Source organism: Durio zibethinus, chromosome 11, assembly GCF_047325235.1.
Source record: "Durio zibethinus cultivar Kanyao isolate XHJ-2024 chromosome 11, ASM4732523v1, whole genome shotgun sequence".
NCBI lineage: Eukaryota > Viridiplantae > Streptophyta > Magnoliopsida > Malvales > Malvaceae > Durio > Durio zibethinus.
This window is the reverse complement of record NC_143172.1, coordinates 25,432,019-25,457,438: the sequence shown is the minus strand read 5'-3', so window position 1 is coordinate 25,457,438 and position 25,420 is coordinate 25,432,019. Positions and strand designations below refer to the sequence as shown.

General features: G+C 28.8%; 1 protein-coding gene and 1 long non-coding RNA gene across 5 annotated transcripts; both read right to left on the bottom strand.

Annotated features, from left to right (window-relative positions):
- Positions 1–3,373: 3,373 nt before the first annotated feature.
- LOC111291250 (uncharacterized) lies at positions 3,374–8,754 on the bottom strand. Of its 4 annotated transcripts, XR_016346567.1 has the most exons (8): positions 8,217–8,753; positions 7,260–7,314; positions 7,058–7,169; positions 6,721–6,886; positions 6,425–6,614; positions 6,277–6,327; positions 4,707–4,770; positions 3,374–3,629 (listed from the first exon to the last, which is right to left on the bottom strand). It is a non-coding gene; the product is annotated as an uncharacterized LOC111291250 (long non-coding RNA). The 4 variants fall into 4 exon arrangements; XR_016346566.1 differs by having other exon boundaries at positions 7,058–7,314; positions 8,217–8,754; XR_016346568.1 differs by lacking the exon at positions 8,217–8,753 and adding an exon at positions 5,871–5,980 and having other exon boundaries at positions 7,058–8,210.
- Positions 8,755–10,110: 1,356 nt separating this feature from the next.
- On the bottom strand, positions 10,111–20,811 carry LOC111290300 (uncharacterized). The gene is made up of 15 exons (XM_089768459.1): positions 20,605–20,811; positions 19,188–19,531; positions 16,695–18,449; positions 15,734–15,787; positions 15,589–15,644; positions 14,734–14,892; positions 14,444–14,633; positions 14,296–14,346; positions 13,943–13,993; positions 13,794–13,852; positions 12,636–12,771; positions 12,114–12,266; positions 11,476–11,862; positions 11,294–11,370; positions 10,111–10,850 (listed from the first exon to the last, which is right to left on the bottom strand). Exons 2-15 carry the CDS (start codon positions 19,372–19,374, stop codon positions 10,674–10,676), a joined length of 3,492 nt encoding a protein of 1,163 aa, XP_089624585.1. The 5' UTR covers positions 19,375–19,531; positions 20,605–20,811; the 3' UTR covers positions 10,111–10,673.
- Positions 20,812–25,420: the final 4,609 nt, after the last annotated feature.

Genomic DNA, 25,420 nt, shown 5'->3' with positions numbered 1-25,420 from the left:
GTTCTTGTCACCGATAAAGGAAGGGAAATGTCCCGAAGGATGAAGTGGAAATAGCTTTATGCATTTCAATTTGAAAAAAATAACTCCATGGAAACACTTTAACAAGTATGCACCATAATTGACGATCCACTTTGTGAGACTTTTTACTAATTCAGTGTATAAATTAAATAAAGATATTACTTTTTTATTAAAAATAAATACTTTAATTTAACAAATATTTTCAAAGCACTCCTTTTTAGACTCAACATCATTAAAAGATATCTATTTATAAAAATTGTACCCGAGTGAGTTAACTGGTTCAATTGGAAGTTGACTCATCAATTTCAATGACTGCATCATGGGGTAATTTTTTATTTTTTTCCTTGGATAGAGAAAAAAAAAAAAAGAAAAATTCTTAATTTAATTACTAAAAATATTTTAATCACCTCTTATATAAATATGTTACCTAGTCAAATTTGATGACATAAAATATCAAATAACAAATCTATTATCATTTAAAAGGTAAATGATCAAAACAATAACATTTTAAAATATCAGTGATTAAAATGCGATCTTTAGCTTTGTGTAAATGTGCGTAGTTTCGTCTTTGAAAACGAGCAATTGAAAAGTTGACCACATCCGTCTGAAACCAACGACTTGGAATAACACGTTACAGAACATCTCAAGCTTTATTTACTTTTGTCGTCAATGTAGGGTCGACGCGAAAGAAAAAAACAAAACCCTTTCACACCATCGATTTAAGTTTGAAACCGACGACAAATTGCATCGAAAGCTTAAATTTGCAAACTGGTCATGGACACTCGGGTCTTTTCTCAACATGCAAATAGCAAAACTTTCATTAAGAAAGAGAAAAGAAAAAAAAAAAAGTTTTTGTGATTTTTCCAGACCGATGATTTGGGTTTGTAAGAACCTAGTCGATTGATTGTGAATAGAAATGTAAATGATATATTAATATTTATAAATTATTTAAATTTAGATTAAATAAAATTTAAATTTAATTTGATCATTGTTTAGTTAAGTTTTGATTCAAATAATTTAATTTATCAAATAAATCAAGTTTAAATATTTTAATATATAATTCGAGTAACTCGTAAGTTTAATTAAAATTTTTAATTTTAATTAAAAAATTATTATTTTATTTATATATATATTAACTCGAGTATAAATATATAATTAAATTTAAAATTAAATATAAAAATAAAATTTATTTTTTATTAAACAAATATAATTAATTACGTTCAAATAACTTAATTTTTATTTTAAGTTAAGTTTGAATTTAAAAATTTAAATTTAATCGAACTTAAATCTAGTTTTAAATTAAATACGAACTCAAATTTTTTTTTACTGTATCAATTTAATTTTACTTGACTCAATTATAATTTTTAATTGCAAATAAGGAAGACGTCGTTTACCTTATTTTCGTTTTTTAGTTGAGTCGCACAACTTTTTAGTTTTAATTTTTTTATCTTCTCTAAAAATATATATAATCTTAAAGTTTTAATATATTAGCATACCTTTTGTGGAATAATTTACTCAAGCAATCATAGTTTTAATAAATAAAGCAAACATTTGAATGCTCAAAGAAGAAATCGAGTATATGAAAGTTAACATTGAGAATTAAAACCAATATATTGATAAAACTTAGTGGATAGATTATTGTATAAAAAATTTTTAAAAATTAACTAAAAGGTTACCATCATCAACTAATATATATATATATATATATATATATATATATATATAATTAATAATAATTTGTAAGTTCTAATATAGGTTGAGTTAATATTTAATAAATTGTCAATATAATTTTTTAATTTTAAAAATAAAATTAAAAAACTAACTTAAGTGTTATTAATTTATTTTTTAAATACATGCAATGAGATTCCATTAACTTTGCTTATGAAATCTAAAAACACTAGTATATTTCTTTATGAGATCCAAAAATTTGGCTGCAAGAAATAATTTCTTATATAACTTTTTACAGTTTAACGAAATGTTAAATTTTTTTTTTTTTTTTTTTTGCCTCTAATAAAAGGAAAAATCTTATTGGCCAATAGAATATCAGAAACCACCAAGTTAGAAGTACGAACCAACACACCGTTAATCCACTAACCATGTTTGTCAATGCCAAGTCAACTCTCTTGATGATCAGCTTGTTCTAACCTATCAAAACACCGACTTAAAATGCTGAGCAAAACTCACAACAGTTCTGACGACGATTTCCAGGTGATTTTTTTTACTGCACCTCTCTTTCTATATCAGTCTGAAACCAACTTCTTCAAATGTCTTTAGTTTGTTTTTTTTTTCCATTGGGTCACAATAAATCTGGGATTCAGTCCTATGTTTCTTTGCGATCAATCAATTAGAAATGAGTCCATTCTCCACAAAAGAACTAGGTAACTGTTTTGGATAGATCTTTTGGACTAATTTCAATCGTTTGGATAAATTTATATTGCTTTATTGAGACTTATATAAAGTCGTTAATCCTTTTTCTTCCAAAGAAATCAATTGCCGCCAACTTTTCATGTACAGTAACATGATACTGTAGTACAACGGCTGTTAGTGTAGCACACGTCAAAAATTTCAGCATGTTTACATTGGCCACAACTTCTAGCCATTTCTCAACACAATCATCCATTTGCATACAAGATGCTAAAATTTATCTATTTCTTGCATGTAAAATCCCGTCGAGAGGGCAAGGACATATATGTCAATAGTTATACTAACCGATTTACTTGTAGGCAGAACTCTTACAGGGCATAGTTCAGTACATGTAGATTTCAATAGGCAGGCAAAAGAAAAGTAGAAAAACTTGTAATACAAGATCCACAAACTGCCCTAAATATATCAGCTTATAGATGAGACTTGCCCAACTGGATGAGTTGGGACAAAAACAAGTAAAGAACCCAACAATTTCCACGAGTCCTAAGCTATCAACCAGCATATTCCATAGTAATAAGATTGATCAAGCAGACATTAATCCTTAGAAACATTCCATAAATATAATTTCAATCAGCTTGATCAAAGGAAATATGGAAAGAAAAATGGAAGTATGCTAGACTAAATGAAGATATATCATATGCTAAGAACATTAAAGAAATCTCTTCAAACTCTGATTATAATTATTCCTCTAAGTTTCTGTTTTTTCAAGTTAATATTAGTCCTTTTTTGTTTTTTTGTTTGGCCTGTAACAAGCATGTATAGACAAGTCAATCACAACAAAGGTGGGTGATTTCTTTTCCTTGTAAATTGAATCCTCTACATATGAATAAATTTTCAAAGTGGTAAATGTAAATAAAAAAAAAATCTATAACAGAAGGGGGCACATATACAGATAAAGAACAAAAGGAGATCCATCAGACAAATTTTGATATATACCTAACAGTATTGTGATGGCAAATTTGCATCACTTTGGATTAAGATGTATGTTAGTAAGAAGTGAGCCCGCACAAATGAGGAATAATTTATTAAAGTCTGTTTTTTGTCTTTTGGCCAACGATTAAAGTTTGTTCACTACTGTCATTTTACATATAGTGAACGAGTTTTTTGTTTATCACCAAAAATCCACAGCTTTTCATACCACTAGAATTGCTTCTTTTAGGATCATCATCTCTATTATCCCTGTCGAACTGTCAAAAGGAAAGCCCAAAAACAGAGAAATCCCCGGTAATTAGCATTTAAAGGAAGCAAGATACAAGACCTATATGCCCTAAAAAACACAATAATTATAATTTTAGTATTAGCTCAATAACACAAATAATTTATTAATTATAAACTATATATAAATGGTAAAGTCCCATATAGTCTTGAAGTATTGGAAAATGTCCAATGGAAAATCATATTTTAAAAAATATATATTTTTTGTAAATTATTTCCTTTTTTTTTTTTCACAAATTTTAAATTGTTTGATTAAAAAATTAAAAAAAATTAAAATAATAAAAAAATATTTTAATTATTTGTCTTTTTTTCTTTTTTCCTTTTCTTTCTTTTTATCACTTTTCCACTTCCCTTCTCTCTCTACTTTCATTACCTTCCAACACCCTACGGTCGAGTCCAGTCATTACTCAATCAAATCTGACCAAACAAGGTTGGATCCGACATTAGAACGGCCAGACAGCCTCTAAAAAGGATGAAAACAGCTTGAATAGATTGGGAACATGAGGTAATCCCCATTTATTCAGGCCTTTTTCAGCCTTTTCTAATATTATTTAATATTTTATTATATAATATAACTTTAAAATATATCCTCTAGTATTTAATAATTTAATATACTAATTATTTATGTTATATTTAATGTGTTTTACTATTTATATGATTTGTTAAATATTATTGCATATAATTTAGAATTACATTAATTTAAATTATTATGTAATAAAATTTAATATTAAATAATAAAATTTAATGTTTTATATCATTTTTACTTTTTAATTTTAATTTAATTATTCTTTTCTAAAGATATGATTTATTATTGTACTTAATTATAAAGTTACTTAAATGATATTAGATTTTAAAATTATTAAAATAATAATATTTGATATTATGTAAATAATATCATTCCTAAATATAATATCAGTGTTATTTAATTCTTGAGATTATTTTATTTTTAATAATTTAAATATTTTTTCAATATATAAGAACATTACCTACATGTTTTCAAAATTTTGAAATCTAACGATAGTTTCCAAAGTAAAAAACAGGAATAATACCAAACAACTCCTTTTCTTGTCCTTTTCCACGATCGTCCTCATCCTTTCTCCTTGCCATCTAAGTCTGAAATGACAACAAGTGATGACCTATGTTAAGACAAGAAGTAGGGGAAACAGCTAACATAAACAGTGACTGAAAGGAACCAGTATCCATGTGACACTTCCGATATATATATATATATATATAAATTTAAACTCTAATATGTATAAAGCCTTTTGCAAAATTAAATCATAAAACCTACAGGCAAAGATGGTTGGGGTAGATTTTGCTAACTTGAACTTGATTCAATTTTATATTTACGAAATTCGAATTTGACTCAATTTAAAATTTTTTTTTATTTTTTTAATGTTCGATCTGATTTGATAATGCATAAATTATATTCGATTTGACCCGAAATTAATAAAATATTATTTTTAAAATATAAATTATTATATTTTACTATAATTATAAAATTATATAAATATAAATATATATAAATAACTAATAAAATAATTAATTAAAAAATATTTATATATATATATATATAGAATCAAGTTAAATTTGTCTAAAACTCGACCCCAACCTTTTCTTACTATCATCCAACTCGAAACCCGATTTAAAAAAAAAAAAAAAATCGACTCTATGAAATCGGATCGAGTTGAAACTCATCGAAGATAAATTGGGTTGCCAACCTTACCTTTAAGTCAAAATAAACAATATTTCACAAGTTTGATACGAATCTCCACAAATGATATCAGAACAATCACCGGTTAATAAAAACTAAGTACTACATCATGAGTCACTAAGTGTTACACGATAAAAAATCACTTCTAAAATCTCAACATCTAATGTAATTTGATTTTATGGTTAAACTTGACTTTACAAAAACGTAAAACTTTAAAGGTAAAGAGATTGTGATGTCTTTAATCCTCATATTTGAAGAATATACAGATATAATATAATACACATATTGAAATCTAAACTCAAATTTACGAGCACTTTTTGTGAAACACTTTTAAAATCTCAACATCTGATATGATCTTAATTATATTGTTAGATTTAACTTGACAAAGACGTCAAATTTTAAAAGTGAAAAGATTGTGATATCCCCAATTTCATATTAGAAGAATGTGTAGATATAATATAATACACATGTTAAGATTTAAACCTAAATCTATAAGCACCTTTTGTAAGATAAAATCATGAGATCTTCGAATTAAAACAGACATCAGGTCTCCACAACTTGTCTATTGGTTCTCTACTTGGTTTGAAACTTCCAATAAATTTTCAACTTCTGCGAATTTCCATACATACACAAGTTAAACGCTCGCTACCATAGCCATTAAAAGGTAAAAGCAGGATAGATGACGGATAGAATCATTTATATTTGAATTAATATAAATAGAGAAACAGAGCTCGCTTATGAATATTTTGCAATATAAAATACTCTCTTAAATTCTTAATTTTACTTTGCCTAATGAAATAAATTCCTTCTTTGATCTTCATTACTTTAAATATTTGTTACACAGACACACATTGAAAAGCAACTACCTGTACACAAGACATGTTCATCTCAAATTGAACAATTACCTGATTCTTGGGATTCATCTTGAATTGGAACTTCAGCAATATCTGCATATTCTGCCCGATTTCAATTGCATCAATAAGAGAACGCTGGCTTTCAATATGACCAGAAAAATAATGATAAATAGATACATATTCTAGCAAGTGTCAATACCATTGGCAGATACACACTAAGACCCAGATAAGTGAGCTGATTCAATTGAAACGTTTTCATCTGAGTTCATGCCCTTTTCTGATATGGGATTGGTAATATCAACTTTTGGCATCACTGAATTAAGAAAACAACCAGCATTACCCCTAGCCCTTCTCATAGTGTGTAGATACCGGGACTCGTGAAGGTATGGCTGTAGTCAATGGCAACAGAATTGAGTCCTGAACCTCCCTAATTTTTACCTTTCTTCCAGCCACAAGAAAAAGAAAAAATGGAAAAAAAAAAAAAACCAATTTTACCTTTCTAGCTTTAATGATTTTCTTTTCAAAGCTCAGCCTTAGCACGCTTTTGTCTTAGCCTCCAAATGCCATGATATTGCTTCACATTTACATAAATAGACTCCTCTTCCATTTTAAGAGACAAACAAATGCTAGCATGATGCGTTCCATAAAGATATGATGACACCTGGCATGGCATAATTGGGGTTATCAGAAAAGTTTTGACATCCCATATTTAATTAGTCATGCATTCAGTTCAACCGTTTCGTGTGGAATAATACGTAGAGAAATCTCTTAAACCTTCACAATAAGTTCACAACTTGTATGGCTGTATCCCCACTAATTGATATATACTTACCTCGGACGTCCACAGCCCTGGAGTGGATGGCAATGTTTTTAATTTTTATGGGCCAATGAGTGGCATATGGATACCGAAGGAGTTGACATTGTGATCACATCTGTCTGATCGTCTGGCAGTCATGGATCGCAATTGCATGAAAGAGTGAAAAGACAGCAAAAATAAGAAGAACCGTCTCATAAGAATCACAAAGAAAAATTACCTGAACACTGGACTTTATGATCTTGTGCTGAAACTTTGAGCTAACTTTTCATCATCTACCAATTGTCAAATGCACAAGGTTAAAATCTTCACTTCACATTAGTCATTAGCCAACTCCTTTTTATGTGAAACTTTTGGAATCTTTGCTAGTGAGATGAGTGAGTGAATAGATCAATGAGGGCATTTTCATACTATTTCAATCATTTCTTTTTATTACTAAAGTTGTCCTCATGGTTAAGACTTGATTTACCTATTGTTATTGTTTCATTAAGATAGGGACCTTATTCATTTTTATCAACAAAAATTGAAAAAAATAGAGGAATATATACATGAGGAGATCATAGAGCATTTCCAATGGTACCTAGGCAGCTATTCGACACAAGAAAGAGAAGGTTATTGGCACAGGTTATGATTTAAACTTTCAAATACCATATTCCGTCCTAGGCATTAAATCATTGTCTGGATGTGTAATACCCAAGCCTAAGTTATTATAAACTAATCAGTGACTCAGTATTATTAAAAAAAAAAAAACTTAAGGAGAAGAGAAAAAAATTTATCACAGTTTTTATCAATAGTTTTCTCTGACAGAAAAAGAAATAAGAAAACTTGAAGAAACCCTCCAAAAAAAAGAGAAAGAGAAAGGACAAATCAATCCTAGAAATCACTGATTAAGGTAAGATTTTAATTGAAACTTTTGAAATTTTTATGTTTTGTGCAATTCTCTACAACAATCTATATTCTTGTGCCTTTTCATCTTAAAAAAATTTCAACGACTTTCCGATGACAATCTGGCAAATTGTGGATCCTTTCTAATGGTATGCGTGACACTTCAAGACCAATAAAAAATCATTCAGGTTAAAATCTTCAAATAGAAACTAACCCTAGGCTAACAGAGACTTCAATCCACATATTCATCTCCACAAAACATCAAGTACAAGCAATTCAGCACTTAAATTACCTTTTTGGTTGAAAATTTTGAAAGCTTGCAGTGATTTTCTGTTGAATGAAACTGGACTCTGGATCACTGAGGCAAGAGTGATGAGAGGCAAATAGAGGGATTGTGGGTGGGGAATTGGGATTATGGGTGTGTAGAAATGTAGGTGGGAATTGGGATGAGCTGATGAGAGGCAGGGGTCTAAGGGATGAGCCGATGAGGCCATGAGGGTGAGATTTGACTGAGACCAGAAAATTTTGTGAAGATGAGAAGAGAGAACTGAAGATGCGGTGTGGGTGACGGTGAAAATTGGGAACTTGGGATGAGAGGTTGCTGCCTGGGGTAAAAGGTGAGAGGGAAATCGGGAATGGATTGGGTATCGACGACCAGTTAGGAGAACTAAGGAGAAGATTAGTGAACGGTGAAGATGCAGGTAAAGTGTTCGGGATTTAAATTTATTTATTCGGTTAATCGGGATTTTTTATTTAGAGAAAATTTTATTAATTTATGTTTTTGTATTTGATTTTTAGTAATGATTTTTTTTTTTGTAAATTTTTTAGTAATAGATTAGTTTTTATTTTTTTTTTGTATAATTAAATAATAATTGAAAATGTTGTTTATTATAGAATAAATTAAAAGTAATTTATGATAAAAATATTAAATCAATTAATATGTCAAAAAAATCCTTAATAAATTGACTATTTTATAATCTATTAAAATTATATTTTTTATGTTTGAAATCAAATATATAATATATATTTATCTTAAATAGATATCTTTTTTTTAAAAAAATAAAATATTTCCTAATTTATCTATGATTAATTACTTATAAGTTTTTTCTTAAAAATAAAAAATCTTAATATGATGTAATAAAAATATAAAATTTTAAAAAAATAATCTTATTTGATTAAAATTTCATCCAAAGATAGTCCTTTTAAATTTAAAATTTTCAAATGAATATTTTTATTTTAGTAACTTTCTTTATAATCTTTTAGTCTTTTTTTTTTTTAAATTCCAAAACACAACTACCACTTATTATATATATAATTTTTAAATTTAAAAGATATTTATAATCAATTTATTATGATTTGATGTTTTAATTATAATAAATATATTATATATATTTTAACTATGTAAGTGATTAAATAATATTAATTTAAAATTTTACACACATTTAAATAAATAAAGATAACAAGTTAGTATATATTATACTACAATATATAAGGATACTTGTCAATGGACGTATAGATGAATTTTTTTTTTTTTTACATATGGACAATACCTATTATACCTAATTTAAATTCAAATTTCAAACTTTTTTAAAATAAAATCTTAGCCAAATTATCTATGATTAATTCTTTATATTTTTCTTAAAAAAAAAAAATCTCAATAAATTGTGATCAAAATATAAAATTTTAAAAAAATTAATCTTATTTGATTAAAATTTCACCTAAAGATATTTCTTTTTAAATTTAAAATTTTCAAATGGATTTTTTACTTTAGTAACTTTCTTTATAAACTTTTAGTTTTTTTTTTTTTAAATTCAAAAACACAAATATCAATTATTATATATATATTTTAAATTTGAAAGATAATTATAATTAATTTATTATGATTTAATGTCTTAATTATAATATGTGTATTATATATATTTTAAATATGAAAGTGATTAAATAGTGTTAATTTATGTTTTTATACATTTAAATAAAAAAAACTCATAAATAAACTAATATTATATATATGAATTCTTATCATTTAACATGTCCTACTTTATTAATATATATTTAGTTTCTCTGAAAATTAATATTAAATATGAATTTTTCTTAAGTAAAGATTTGTTATTAAATCAAATATAAATATTTTGTATAATCTCTAAAAATTTATGAATTATTTTTTTAAGTAAATAAAAGATCATAAATTACTTTTAAAAATATAAAATAAAAATTTTAATAATTATAATTATTACATTTTATATAAATTTAAAAACAAATTTACGCAATAACCACAATTATTACGATGATTTCTATTATGTTTGTAATAAAGATAAATAATATTAAACGAAAATGTGATGGCCGTTGTAATTTAAATCCCTTCTGTGTGTTGTGTGTTTGCTTGTAACAACAAAGGGTTGCCTGAGGCAGTAAATAGAGAATTGCTCGAGCTACCGACCGTCACTCTGGCATCTTGGAAGTAAGTGGCAACACCAAAAACATTTGGATCATTAACACTATTAAATTCTCCAAAGTGGTTAGTGGACTTGCTCTGCGACGGTTGGTTGAGCTCTACTGATGTTGGGATCCCTCGAAACAAAGTTCCATTTTGATTCTGTTTTGCAGGTAACACAGCTGGCTCGATCTTCCCAAGACCATCGATCGAATTGTTCAAGGTTTGAGAATGTCCCGGTTGAATTACACCAGGAGATATCCCACGTAGGCTTAAAGCAGCTGAGGAGTTCAGTCCACTAATCATTACACCCGGTTGTCATGATGATAGAGAAGTATTCGAAAGCATTCCAGGTCCAGTCAATGTGCGAAGATCTCCAAAGCCATCCAGTGAACCCATACCCAAGTAAGAGGGATCTTTACTCCCTAATGCAGCAGACATGTTTGCTTGTTGAGTTGCAACACAGGCTAATCTTCTCAGGTAAAGCCTATATTTCTGCAAGACAACATAAGACAGTAAGCTTAAAGAGGAGACGAGTACCCTGTTGCTGCACAGTTTTATAAAATGTCATGATTCAAGTATATGCACTTTTCCCCGTCTGAATGGCCCAGCCTAGCTCTTACCAGCTTGAGCCAGAGTTGCAATAACTTCAAAACTATGAGCTGATTCTATCGAGTAGAACAGGAAGGAAACTCTCCAATAAAAATTAGTACAGCCTATTAAATAGAAGGTAATAAGGAGCCTACGGTAAGTGATGCTTTTGTACACACCAGATTCGCTACTTTATTTTATTCAGCCAGTCAACAGAGTATCTAGTTTTTCTACAGAACCGGCAACCTCTTAACAAGATCCGATGTATACTTAAAACTTTAACATGCAAGGGCAATATATAGGAATCATAATGCAGAGAGTAAAGAACACAGAGGAAAGGGGTTTACCTGTAGATGGCTGGCCACATGTTCCCTTGTGAGCCCTTTAATATTCATAAGATCAAGAATTTTCTTTGGAACAGCCTCTGCATTTGAATTAAGAGAAAAGGAAAACTATAACTAAAAATGCAGTGGCATGAGGATCACAGTGTCAGAATATAAGACACTAATCTCAACAGCAGAAAACTCACTGTCAAGACCCAATTTGTTGACAGCTGCAATAAACTCCCTATGCAGCTCTACAGACCAAACAATTCGAGGCTTCTTCTGGGTTGAAGGGTCCTCATTCTCATGTCCATTATCTACACCCTCTGCTTCCTCATCTTCACCTTGGTCCTTTCGCTTCTTTTTTACTTTTTGGTCAGAACTGCTCGTTGATGTTTGACCAGCTTCTCCAGTTCCTCTCCGAGCCTTATCTTGATTTGGGTCATTAATTTGATCCTCGGAATCAGGTTTTTTCCTTCTGACCACGTGTTGCCATATGTTTTTTAGCTCCATCATCCGAACAGGCTTCAATAAGCAGTCACAAGCACCATGGGTGATCGCCTTAATCGGGGTATCAAGGTGAGCTGACAACACTGAATTCATCAAGAGAAAGAAAATATGTTGAATCATTCTGAAACAATTCTAATCTATTATTCAAATTTAGACCCCAGAATAATTATGGTTTAGAAAACTACTGAATTTCAAACCTTAAAAGGGAACGTGGAATCAGAAAAAAAGATCAGTTCATTGATTCCACAAATTATTCAAAAGACAAAGGGGGAAACGAGCAAAAACAAATGAGTATCATTCAGTGACATTAAATGGAAAAAGGGTTAGTGCTTACTGATTACAGGTAGGTCCATTTCAAGCACCACAAGCTCAAGAAGCTTAAAGCCATCCATATCTGGCAGATTAACTTCACTAATAACCAAGTCATATTTGTTTCTGTTTTCCCTCAACATTTTGAGGGCTGTAATTGCCTGATTGGTTGTAGTAACTGCACAAAAACCAACATAAAACATGTCAAAAAGAAGCCCAATGTCTTAACAATATTAAGAGTCAAAATTTGCATACTACATTAGAAAGATCCAAATCAAAATGCACACTTCAAAGCACAACAGACAGATCTTCCTGACAGAAACAGTATCTAAAAGTTAACCTAACCACACAATAAACTCAAAGAGAAGACACATCAAGACAATTTCTCTAACATTTTGACTACAAGACCGAAGTTTGAATTAAAGATTGAGAACAGAGCAGTAAACAGGTAACTAATCAACAAATTTGGGAGTAAATTCCAAATTCAAAACAAAACCTTTAGGCAAAAAAAAAATTCACGAGTATTTAAAAGAAAAGAACAACTAACCATGATATTGGCATTTACGAAGCATATTTTCCAAAACTTTGAGAAAACAAGGGTCATCATCAACGGCTAAAACACGCATACCAACTGGAAACCGGTCCATGTGGCCATCTTCACTAGTGGAACCACCCATTTTCTCCTACATAGTCATTGATAAAGTAAGCAATAAAAACAACCCAGATGAGAAAACAGAGCAAAAACAGAGATCACAAAACCAAAGTTTTCAACTTATCAAGTTTATCCATTGTTATTAAAACTTCAAAATAAAACCCAGACAGCCAAAACACCCCAAAAGCAAAAAAAAAAGAAAAGATAAAGATAAAGATTGAAAGTGAGGGAGAACTGGAAGCTGAAACTATGAAAAAGAAAAAAGAGCTTTGCAAGTAAAAGCTGTACAAAGAGACAATAGCCAGAACAGAGTTCAGATATTTCAACCCAAAAAACAAAAACAGAAATCATAAATTTTTTGATGCTCTTCCTTTCTGTTTCTGAATTTGATTTGTTTAACTCCTTTTCTCTCTCTCTACTCTGTCTCTGAATTTGTCTTTAGCTTTTTCTTCCGCAGAACAGAGCATCCTTTTTTATTTGATTTATTTTTTATTTTTTATTTTTTTATAATTGAGCTTGCTAATAAATTATAAACTTTCCTTTAAAGCCTGTTTTCTTCCCTTTTTTTTTTTTTAATTTTCTTTTTGTGTTTTTAAAGTAGCATCCCAAACAAGGGGCAAAAGAAAACAAGGCTTTTTTTGCCCTATACTAATTATATGATTTGTTAAATATTATTGCATATAATTTAGAATTACATTAATTCAAATTATTATGTAATAAATTTTAACGTTAAATAATAGTATTTAATGTTTTTATATAATTTTTACATTTTAATATTAATTTAATTAATCTTTTCTAAAGATATGATTTATTATTGTATTTAATTATAACGTTATTTAAATGATATTAAATTTTAATATGATTGAATTAATAATATTTGATATTATGTAAAAAATATCATTACCTAAATATAATATTAGTTTTATTTAATTCTTGAGATAATTTTATTTTTAATAATTTAATTTTTTTTTTCAATATATAACAGCATTATCTATAGTTTTCAAAATTTTGAAATCAAACAGAAGTTTCGAAAGTAAAAAAGAGGAATAATACCAAACAACTCCTTTTCTTGTTCCTTTCCAGGATCGGCCTCTCCCTTTCTGCCTTGCCATCTGACAATCACAACGGTAAGTGAGGACCCATGTTAAGGCAAGAAGTAAGGGAAACAATTAACATAAACAGTAATTGAGAGCAACAATTACCTGTCTGTTGGTCGTCTGCCTGTTTTGAAACTTCAAATAAATTTTCATCTTCTGCGATTTTCCATACACAAGTTAAACGTAGTTAAACGTTCTCACAACCATAGCCATGAACAGGTAAAGCAGGATAGATAACGGTTTGAGTCATTTATATTTGAATCAATATAAAGAGAAAACAGAGCTCACTCATGCATAATTTGCGATATAAAATACTCTCTTAAATTCTTAATTTTACTTTGTCTATTGAAATAAATTCCTTCTTTGATCTTCACTATTTTAAATATTTATTACACAGACACACATCGAAAAGCAACTGCCTGCATACAAGACATGTTCATCTCAAACTGAACAGGTACCTGATTCTTGGGATTCATCTTTTATAGAAACTTTAGCAATGCCTGCGTATTCTGCCCGATTTCAATTGCATCAATAAGAGAACACTGGCTTTCAATATGACCAGAAAAATAATGATAAATAAATATATGTTCTAGCAAGTGTCAATACCATTGGCAAATACACAATCAGGACCAGATAAGTGAGCTGATTCGATTGAAACATTTTCATCTGAGTTCATGCCCTTTTCTGAGGTGGGACTGGTAACATCAACTTTCGGCATCTTTGAATTAAGAAAATGACCAGCGTTATCCCTAACCCTTCTCCAACGGTATAGATGGCGGGACTTACGATAGTATGACTGTAGTCAATGGCAACAGAATTGAGTCCTGACCTCCCTAATTTGTACATTTCTTCCAGCCACAAAGAAAAAGAAAAAATGAAAAAATAAATAAAAATACCAATTCTGCCTCAGCTTCAATGATTTTCTTTTCAAGATAAGCCATCTCACGTATTTGACTTTCAGCAAGTTCATTCCAATCTTCATACATAGGCCCCTCTTCCATTTTAAGAGGCATAGGGATGCTACCATGCTGCATTTCATATAGATATGGTGACACCTGGCATAGCATAGTTGGAGCTATCAGAAAAGTTTTGACATCCCATATTTAATTAGTAATGCATTTAGTTCATCTGTTTCGTGTGGAATAATACATATAGACATCCCTTAAACCTTCAAAATAAGTTCATAACCTCTATAGCTGTACCTCCACTAGTTGATATGTACTTACCTCGGACGTCCTCAGCCCTGTAATCGATGGTAAGGATAAAAAAATTTGAGAAAATTTAATTTAAAATTATAATGTTAGGTTTGATTTAGATTAATTTTTTTATTTGATTCAAATTAAATTTAAATATTAAATATATATATATATATTAGATTTAAATCAAATTTTAAATCGAAAGATGAAAAATTGAAAAAATTAAACTGAATCAAATTATATATTTTTTAAATTTTTATAAATTAAAAATAATAATTTTATATCAAAATTTATTTAAATATATTAAAATTTTATATTAAAATAATATATAAAAATAAAAAATTTAAATTTAAAAACATACAAACGGAATCAAATCGATAAAATTTAGTTTGAATCGTATAAAATTTTGATTCGAATTCAAATCAAATTTTAAAAATTAACAATATTATATAATATCAAAAAAACTGGATCAAATTTAATATGATCCCAACCATTATCACTCATGGATGGATATATTTTTATTGTTTTTGGGCCAAAGGATGGAAGTATGGTTACCGAAGGAGTTGACATTGTGATCATATCTGTCTCAGTTTTTATCTCCTCGGTATAACCTGGCAGTAATGAATTGCAATTGCGTGAGAGTTGAAAAGACAGCAAAAATAAGAAGAATCGTCTCATAAGAGTCACCACGGAAAATTACCTGAACACTGGCCTTTATGATCTCGTGCTGAAACGTCGAGCAACTTTTCATCATCTACCAATTGTCAAATGCACAAGGTTAAAATCTTCACTTCTCATTAGTCATTAGCCAACTCTTTTTATGTGAAACTTTCGAAAATTTTGCAAGTGAGATGAGTGAGTGAATAGATCAATGATGGCACACTTTTTCATATTATTTCAGTCATTTCTTTTTATTTCTAAAGTTGTCCTCATGGTTGGTTAAGACTTGATTCAACTGTTGTTATTGTTTCATTAAGATCGAGACTGTCAGGGATATTTTAGTGTTTGACAATTCATAGTCAGGGATATACATGAGGAGATCATAGAGCATTTCCAATGGTACCTAGGAAGCTATTCGACCCAAGAAAGAGAATGTTATTGGCACAGGTTATGATTTAAACTTTGCAGTACCATATTCGATCCCAGACATGCAATCATTGTCTGGATGGATATCATTCTAGGTCGGCTGCCAACAAAAAAGAGGATTACTTCATCAGGGTTGGGGCACAAGTCCTCACATGAAATGCTTGTCTATTGTTTGTAGTCACGTTGAGGAGTCCAGGTATAATCTTCTTTTTGCTTGTAATTTCACCAAGCAAGTTTGGGTCGGTTCCAGTTCTTCACTTACGTGGTCTACAGAGACAACAAAGTGACTGGACCAGTAAATTTGATGGGGCGAAGGAAAGACTGAAAAGGAAGGCTTTGATATCATTTATAATATGACTTGCTTGGAGTGCATAAATTTATATAATTTGGTCAGAAAGATGAAAGGATGTTTGCCAGAGGTTAATCTGTTCTACGGGGTCTTTGTTTACTACTTTTGCAGTTTGTACTATTTGTAGCAGGGCTTGCCTACTCATTGGTCTGATCTCACACATATGCTAATATTAGACGATGAATAAAAAGCAAAAAAAAGAAAAAAGGATCAAAAGATATATTACCTGGTTGTTGGCCTTCATTTTCTATGGTGGCTTCAAGTAGATCTCTATCTTCTGCCAGCTGAGTCATCACATCTTTCTCATTATTGATGGGGGAAAAGATACGCATCAGATAAGCTGGCCTATTTCCCCACTCTGTTTCATTCCAATTCAGATCTTCCCACCACTGACATTCGCCTTTGATTATCTTCAAAGTTTTGCTTGACAGTTCCATTTTTAATATACTTTTAAGCTTTGGGCAATTGTAACATCCTATGCTTTCTAATTTTGGTGCTATTAGTAGGCCATTAGAAATGCTGACCAGTTCAGGAAGGTAGAGAAGCAGCAATCTTTTCAAACGTGGGAGAAATATTTTATCCGACATCTTTGGCTTGACGGATGCATGACTTACCAGGCTGGTGACTTGAGGGCAGTCCTCAAGAATTATCTCCTCCAAATTGACAAAGTTTTCAAGCAAAGAATGAGAGAAAATGTTAATCAGCTGGGGACATGTGTGCAGCGCTAGGAATTTTAACTTAGACATACATCCATAGCGATTTGGTCCTCTCCAAATACTCCCTAAATTATCCATGTAATAAATGCTCAAATATTCTAGGGACTCAAGCACATGCTCTACAGAACCGAGGTCAGATTCAGATCGATCATCTTCATTTCTTTCGTAATGCATCTCTCCATCAATAAGGGTTTCCATCTTATTACACTCGGCCAACAAGCAAAATTTTAGCCACTTCATATTCTCAATCCCAAATTCGGATAGATTCGTGGCGGTTTTATGATGGTCCAAGAAAAATGAAGTAGCATAATAGAGCACCCCTTTTATTTCAATTGGGATGTTTTCACCATTCACAAACTTCAAGCATTTGTCCCCGTTTCTGAATTTTGCTTCAACTTCAGCAGGAACACGAGATATAACTCTCCTCTTGTGATGGCCAACAGTAAATCTAAAGTGTGACAATGAAGGATACAAAAACGATATATTCTCTAAAAGTTGGAACCTTGGAAGGTACAAGCTAAGAGTCCTCAATGCTTTTGAGTTGCACACTTCCTTCACAACAACTTCCACAGAATCCTCCCACCTCTTGTCTTCCGGATTCACATCAATGCTTAGTTGAGCCAGTTGCGAGAGACTTGATATTGTCTCAGGGTGAATCACAATGTCTGATTTCCCCTTCTTTTTTCCACATATATGATAAAACGATACTCTAAAATGTCTTAACTTGAGTAACTCTCCAATCTCTCTAGGCAGATCCATGATCTGAGTTTCATCAAGATCAAGCTCCTCGAGATTTTTGAGTTTCCCAACCTGAGGTGATAGTTCCATAAAGAGTTCACAACCTTGTAACAAGAGTCTTTTCAGTGCAACCAACTTGGGAAGAGATTCTGGCAAAGATTTGATGCTAGTGCGGGACAAATCTAGTACTTGGAGAAGGGCCATGTGTTGGAAGAATAGGGGAGGAATAGCTGTCAGCTCATAATTCCCTTGCAAATAGACAGCAATCAAAGAAGAGCAGTTTGGAGATTTTGGCAGCTCCGACACGTTATGTTTATTGCCGGTAACATGGATCTCTTTGGCTGTCCATTCTTCTTCCTTTTGTGGCTCGGTCAATCCTGACCCACTTGCCTTAGGAACAGACAGCAGCTCAGACACGTTATGTTTATCACCTGTTAAATGGATCTCTCTAGCTGCCCATTCTTCTTCCTTCCGTAGCTCAGTCAATCGCGACCCACTTGCCTTGGGAACAGACAGCTGCAATTTGGCTGAAATATGAAGTATGATACTGCATAAGTTTCTCGGTCGATTACAAAGGATATTGCCTCACAAAATACTAAGCATCCATCACACTTTGAAGAATAGAATATAATCTCCTTCGTTATGTATATTTACCAAATAATTTTTGAGCAATTCAGAAATTAAAGATGAGTTAATTACTAATACACTTATAAAAAGATATATAATCTCCATTTATATTTTCCCCTATTTTTTGGTGCAGTGATTTTCAAATAAAAATATTATTACAGCCCAATATTTCAGACAAATAATTTTACTTAAGGAGCTTTTTCTGACAAAAGAGTAACTTAAAATCTTTATTCCTTAATAAGAGCAGTTTTAAACTTATTTCCTTTATTAAGGTATTTTAAACTAGTTTAATGCGATTTCAGTGTTCGTTTATTTTCTTTCTCCTTTTATTAAGATCTCTTTAATATTTTCCAAATGAAGTCTTCTGTGACTAATATTGTTTGAGATTTGCTTAAATCAATAAAATTTTTGTTGGATTAGCATTAAAACTCAAAAAAAAAAAAAAAGAAGCAACCCCATAAAATATTAAAAAAAAGCACTACCCCGACTTTTTTTGGTAAATTGTTTGATTTAAATTTGAGCAAAAAGTTTAAAGTTTAAAACTTGAAAATCCAATCATTGTATTTGTAACAGAAAAACAGAAAAAGTTGACAAAACAAACAAAACCAACGTTTTATAGCTAAAGATAAGCATTTTACTCTTTGTGTTCTTGAAGATCTTTTTTTTCTCCTGCTGTGCTGCTGTCAGTTGTTGCCTCCTTCGCCATTTAGCAGCAGGAACCCAAGTACCCTTGACGTGAGTTTGGCATTGAAACCCTTGGCAGTACTCTTTCTTAGGTTTGTTTCCACAATCTTGGCAGTTCATGCTTCCTTGTCTCATAATCATAAAACCTGCTGATCTCGAAGACGACTCATCAGAGAGGTTAAGCCCACTAGCTCTTCGACTAGGACCCGCTTCTAACAAGTAGTTGTTCACATCTTGCTGCTGTTTGTGAAAATACTGTGACCATATCTCAAACCTTTTGTTGTAGATCCCCTCGTTTCTGTACAAATACAGGTTTTTGAAAATGAAATTTCTCAGTTTTTTATTGGAAAAGAAAATGATGATTCGATAATGGTATCGATTGAATAAAGTTGCTTTATCATCTTCAGAAAAAAAAAATGAAGAATTTTCATGTTCTAAACTTCAAGCTTTTGGCTCACATATAAATCAAACAATTTTTGCCATAAATTTTGGGTAGTGCTTTTTTTTTTAAGTTCTACATTGTAATGATTTTCTTTGAAGTTTAGTGCTAATCCATGTGTTCTTATTGGTTTAAACAATCTCAAATAATGTTGATCAGAGATAAAGCTTGAGAATATAAAGAACAGTTTCTTGATCCAAATATGTAGTCTTCTCTGGTGTTAAAATAATCGGAGATGACGAATGAAATGCTGACATGAAATTTATTTGGTTTAAAGTTCCCTGTTAAGGGTAATAAGGTAAAAACAATCTTTATTAATGAATAAAAGTTTTAAATTACTCCTGTTTAGGAAAAAAAGTCGACTTAAGAGCAATCAAAGATACGGTCCAAATTTCTTTCTTCCACGCCTATACATCAGCTTCATCACCGTCATTTATTATTTTTTCTCAAATATTTGACATTCAATTCATCTAAAAATATTTTAAAAAAGTATTTTTTACGAATTAAATCATTCACTTAAAAAAATTCAACAAAAAATTACAACATCAAAATTTTAAATACAATTAAATAATTATTCTTATTGTTAATTTTATACAATATAATATTAAAAACCTATTTTTAAATTCAGCTAAAGTTCAATAGCTTATTTAAATATTATCTTTGTAATTTACTCATAAATAATACCTTGAACACACATAAACTGGTTATGACGATTAAAGATTTAAAACATATATAAATGAAGTGCTTCTCTTTTTTCTAGCTCTTTACTTTTATTTTTTAAAATTTAGATTATTTTATCTTCAACAACGACAAAGATTAATTGATTAAGTGTAACACACAAATCATAACCAGATTTTATCAAATATTAAAATGATCACATGTAAACTGATGAGAAAATAGATGAAGAAATTCAAGAGAACTAGTAAACTCACCTTCACGTTTGTTTGACTAGAAAGGTAGATGTCTCCAGAAGGATTGAAGCCGAGATTGGTAGCTGAATGTTTTTTTCTTTTTTTTTATTTTTTATGTCGTAGTCATAAAGTTAAGATGGGTATATAGCCGAATAATTGAAGGGGTTTTCCATTGCCCTTTCGACTGAGCAATGACCAAGACCAAGACCAAGAAAAGAATTTCCTTCCGGTTTCCATGTAAGTTATGTGGTAGTCATAAAAGTTAAGTGGGGTATATTGCCCAATAATTGAAGGGGCTTTCCATTGCTCATTCGACTTAACAATGACCAAGACCAAGAAAAGAGTTTCCTTCGGTTTCCAGGCAAGTTCTTTGTATTTTACCCTAATTAATTATGAATTTTATTAAAGAGTGCTTCCAGAATACTTTTTAAAAGTGAGAATGAACTTGGCTTATAAAAAAGGATGAATTTATAATAATATTTTTTATTAAATATGATAAATTAATTTGATAATTTTAGTAGGTTAACCAATAAATGTTTTTCAAAATGATAGTTATGACCCTCGTCAACAAGATCAATTAATTAACGAATTTAAAATCTAATATATATATATATATATTATATTATCACATACAGAATTACATGATCAAAATTACTTAAATAGATGCCTAAATAGATAATTTTGTTTAATTACACATGATAATATTTATATTATTTTATATATTATTTTATTTATCAAATAAAATTTTTTAATAAATTATTTAAATTGAATAGTTTGGATAATTATTTAAATTGAAATCAAAATCTATCTAAGATTGAAATTTTTGCATAAAATTTGAATTCAAATATATTAAATTATAATTTATCTTTTTTTTTAAAATTTAATAACAGTTTCAAGTACATATACTTAATAAAATTTTATTTGCTGTCAAATAATTCTATTTAATAAATTATTTAAATTTAATATTTTTAGATAATTATTTAAATTCAAATAAAAATCTATAAAAAATTTAAAATTATTTAATAGATTATTTAAATTTAATACTTTTATATAACTTAATGAATTATTGACTAGAAAGCATGTATTTTTAAAGTAATAAAAGCTTCCTTTTTTGTCTAAAAATATGAGACACTTGAATGTTGATAAAAAAGTTAAACAAAAATATGTTTTTGCTTTGAAAACAAACATAATGATTTATTTATGTTCTAATTTAAATATTTTTATATTATATATTTAGTTAATTTATTTTTTTCTCTTCAATCCATAACTTTTTTTAAATTTGCTTAGATTGATTATAATTAACTTTTTATATTATATATATATATATATATTTACTCATTTCTTCAATGTTTTTATTCTTTGTTAATTATAATCAATCTTGATAAATTAATATGTAAATTTATATTCTCTATTTCCTTTTGTTATACTTTTTATTATTGAATTTCTTTGTCTATAATGGATGATATGAGAAGAATGATGATCACTATCATGTCTAACTCATAAAAAATACTTTCAATTATGTTAAAACTGATTTAAAATAAAAAAAAAATATTTCAAAAAAAAGTTTTTAAGTATAACATAAATAACTTTTGTCTAAAAAATAACTTTATTTCAAAATTATTGTTTCGCTTTTATCTAAAAAATAATTGTTAGCCCAATATATTTATGTAATAATCAAAAATAAGAACTAATAAAAAGTCAATGATTATAACAAAATTAGTAATTATGATTTATTGTTCAATCAAATATATATATATATATATATATACATCACCCAATCAACATTTTGATAAGAATAATTATTAATCTTAACTATTTAAATATTGATTCTTGATTTTTTATCAAACAAGAAAAAAGCAATAGCAAAATTTTAGTATTTAGCAAATAAATTAAAGAAAATATTTTTTAATTAAAAAAACGGATTTTTATAATTCTTAAAATTTTCAAAAGTTTAGATCTTTTTTAGATGAACAATATTATTTGTAATATGTTATGTATAAATTATCACTTAATTGTAACTTAGCATTTATAAATATATAATTATATATTAGATAACTAATTAAAAAATAAATTTAAAATTATGAAAAATTTAATAAAAAATTTCATACCTTATACGAGTTAAAAAAGCTAGTTTGAATATATATTTTTATATTAGCATCAATCTGACATTTTTTATTAGATCAAAATTATTTAAATTAAAAATATTTAAATTAATTATAATTATAATTTAATTTAAATTAAAAATAAAAATATAAAACTTATAGTAGTACAACTGAACTTAATTACTAAACAATGAAATATCATGTCATTAGCGTGCTTTCTTTTATTAAGAAAAAAAATAAACATTAAAGAGGTTTTGATTTTAGTGACGTTTTTTTTAACATTTAGCAGTGTTTATAAATACTGCAAAAAGAGTTACGACGTTTGCAAAAAATGTCACGCAGAGTGCAGGCTATATATGTGTCGTAGTAAATAGCGGTATTTTTGACAAAATGCCTCAATATTAGCGATAATTTCAAAAAAAATACATCAATATTAGTGGCATTTATATCTAAAATGCAGCCATTTTAGCAGCGTTTCTATATTTGAGACACCGTTAAATTAGTGACTTTTTTATGAGAAAAAATGTTGTTGCTTTGTTGGCATTTATAACTGAAAACATCACTACTTTAGAAGCGTTTGAATCTAAAAATGCGTTTATATTAGCGGTATTTATATCTTTTACTCACCACTAATTTAGTGACTTTTTATGAGAAAAACGCAATTACTTTAGTAACGTTTGTATAAAAAATGCCACTTAACTAGCAACATTTACTGGTAAGAGCGTCGCTACTTATAGTAGTATTTTATGCTACAATTGTCACTAAATTATTCATTTAGTGACATTGTCGAATGCAAATGCCACCATTATGTAAAGATGTAATTTTTTTTAATAAATTTTATTTTTATGAAAGAGCTTAAATTCATAAACTAAAATTTATATTAATTTCATTCACGTTTAAATATACATCTAATTAATACAAAGTTTAATAATTAGTATAATAACATTTAAATATTTTTAATATATTAACAAAATAAAAAATTAAAATGTATGAAATAGATGACTGCATACATTTTGTTGGTTGCCAATTGATGAAGAAAATTTTTCACTATGATCACTAGCGTGCTCAAGAACCTACTGAATAATACCACACAATTTTTAACACTTCATTGTAAGCTTTTTATATATTTAAAATTTTAAATATTTACTAAATATAATACCTGAGTTGATAGAGCTCCAAGATCATTTCCTGAAAATTATTGTTACACAAAATTAATAAGATGATTGAATCGATTGTGCAACTACTGAAATTTAGCATGCTCTTGCTCCATTCTAGCATGTTCTTCTTCAATTTTGGCACACTTCTATTCTCTTTTTACTTCAATTTGCTAAAATCGTTGTTGCATAGTTTGCAACTCCCCTCTCAATATTAAAATGTCTCACGAAGACAACATGCTGAGAATGTAAATTGTGGAGAGCTATGTCTATAGTAGGCATATGGTATTGGACCCAATCCAAGGCCTCGAACCCGTCCATGCCTTTTTTTTCAACTTCTATGAATATCCGATTTTTTATTTCTTGCATGTTGAGAAAACTATCATATGCTATTTCAATCTCAGCAGCCATTTTTTCTTTTGCTTTTTCCTGTGAATTAATCATTTCTTGCATGTTGAGAAAACTATCATATGCTATTTCAATCTCAGCAGCCATTTTTTCTTTTGCTTTTTCCTGTGAATTAATCATATACAACTATTAAGTTTAATGATTAATTGATTATATGTTAAAAAGAGTAAATATTTACTTTTTGTTAAAATAGATAATACAAATTACTATAATTTTTTGTGTTTCGACATTCATGTAAGATTCGTCTTTTTTTTATATGTTATGTGAAAAAGGTTCACATGTCCAATTGTGCTGCCCATCTCATTCTCCTATACAAAAATATATGTTATTTGATATGATACATATCAATCGTAACTTATTCATGCATATCAAGTATGTCAATCAATTATTAAAATTTTAAATAATTTTAATCTCATGTATTTATATTTTGATCCCGTAACAACACAATAGTCTTAAACATATGCAAACAATAAAATCATTTTGAGCTTTCACACATATCGATCATGAAAATCAAATTCAATTATTTTCTCTTGGTTTAATATCAAGGATTGAAGCCATTCAATATGTTGAAAGCCATTAAAAAGTTTAATTTGTATATTTGCCTTTTATATGCAAAAATATTCCTAAACAGACATAAACGATAACATTTTCTCCCGTATCAATCGTAGAAATCAAGTTCAATCAATTGGACAAGTTTAATATCAAGTATTAAAGCTATCCAAACTGTTAAAATATAACAATAACAATAAATCTGTATTAAAGACGTAAATATGTGTAAACAATAACTTTTCATACATATATCTGTGTCAACTAAGTTCAAAACTTTTGATAAGTTTAATATCATGTATTGAAACTATCAAAACTATTAAAACAAAATAATAACTATTAATTTGCATATTTACCTTTTAACGGCAGAAAAAGCTCATTCATTGGAATATGTTTATTATTATAAACTTATGATTTCTTTTTGCTTTCTTGCAAAACTTTTTGATCCACTTATGTGGCTATATTTCTATTGCTTCTGCTATCAATCCTAATATGTTCTCTTTCCTGTCATAAAAAAATAATTGTATATATGATAGAAATATAAATATTACCAACTTAAATCATAAAACACTTTCATCGTTTCATTCTACTATACAAAGTTATAAACTAGTACCTCTCATTTTCTTG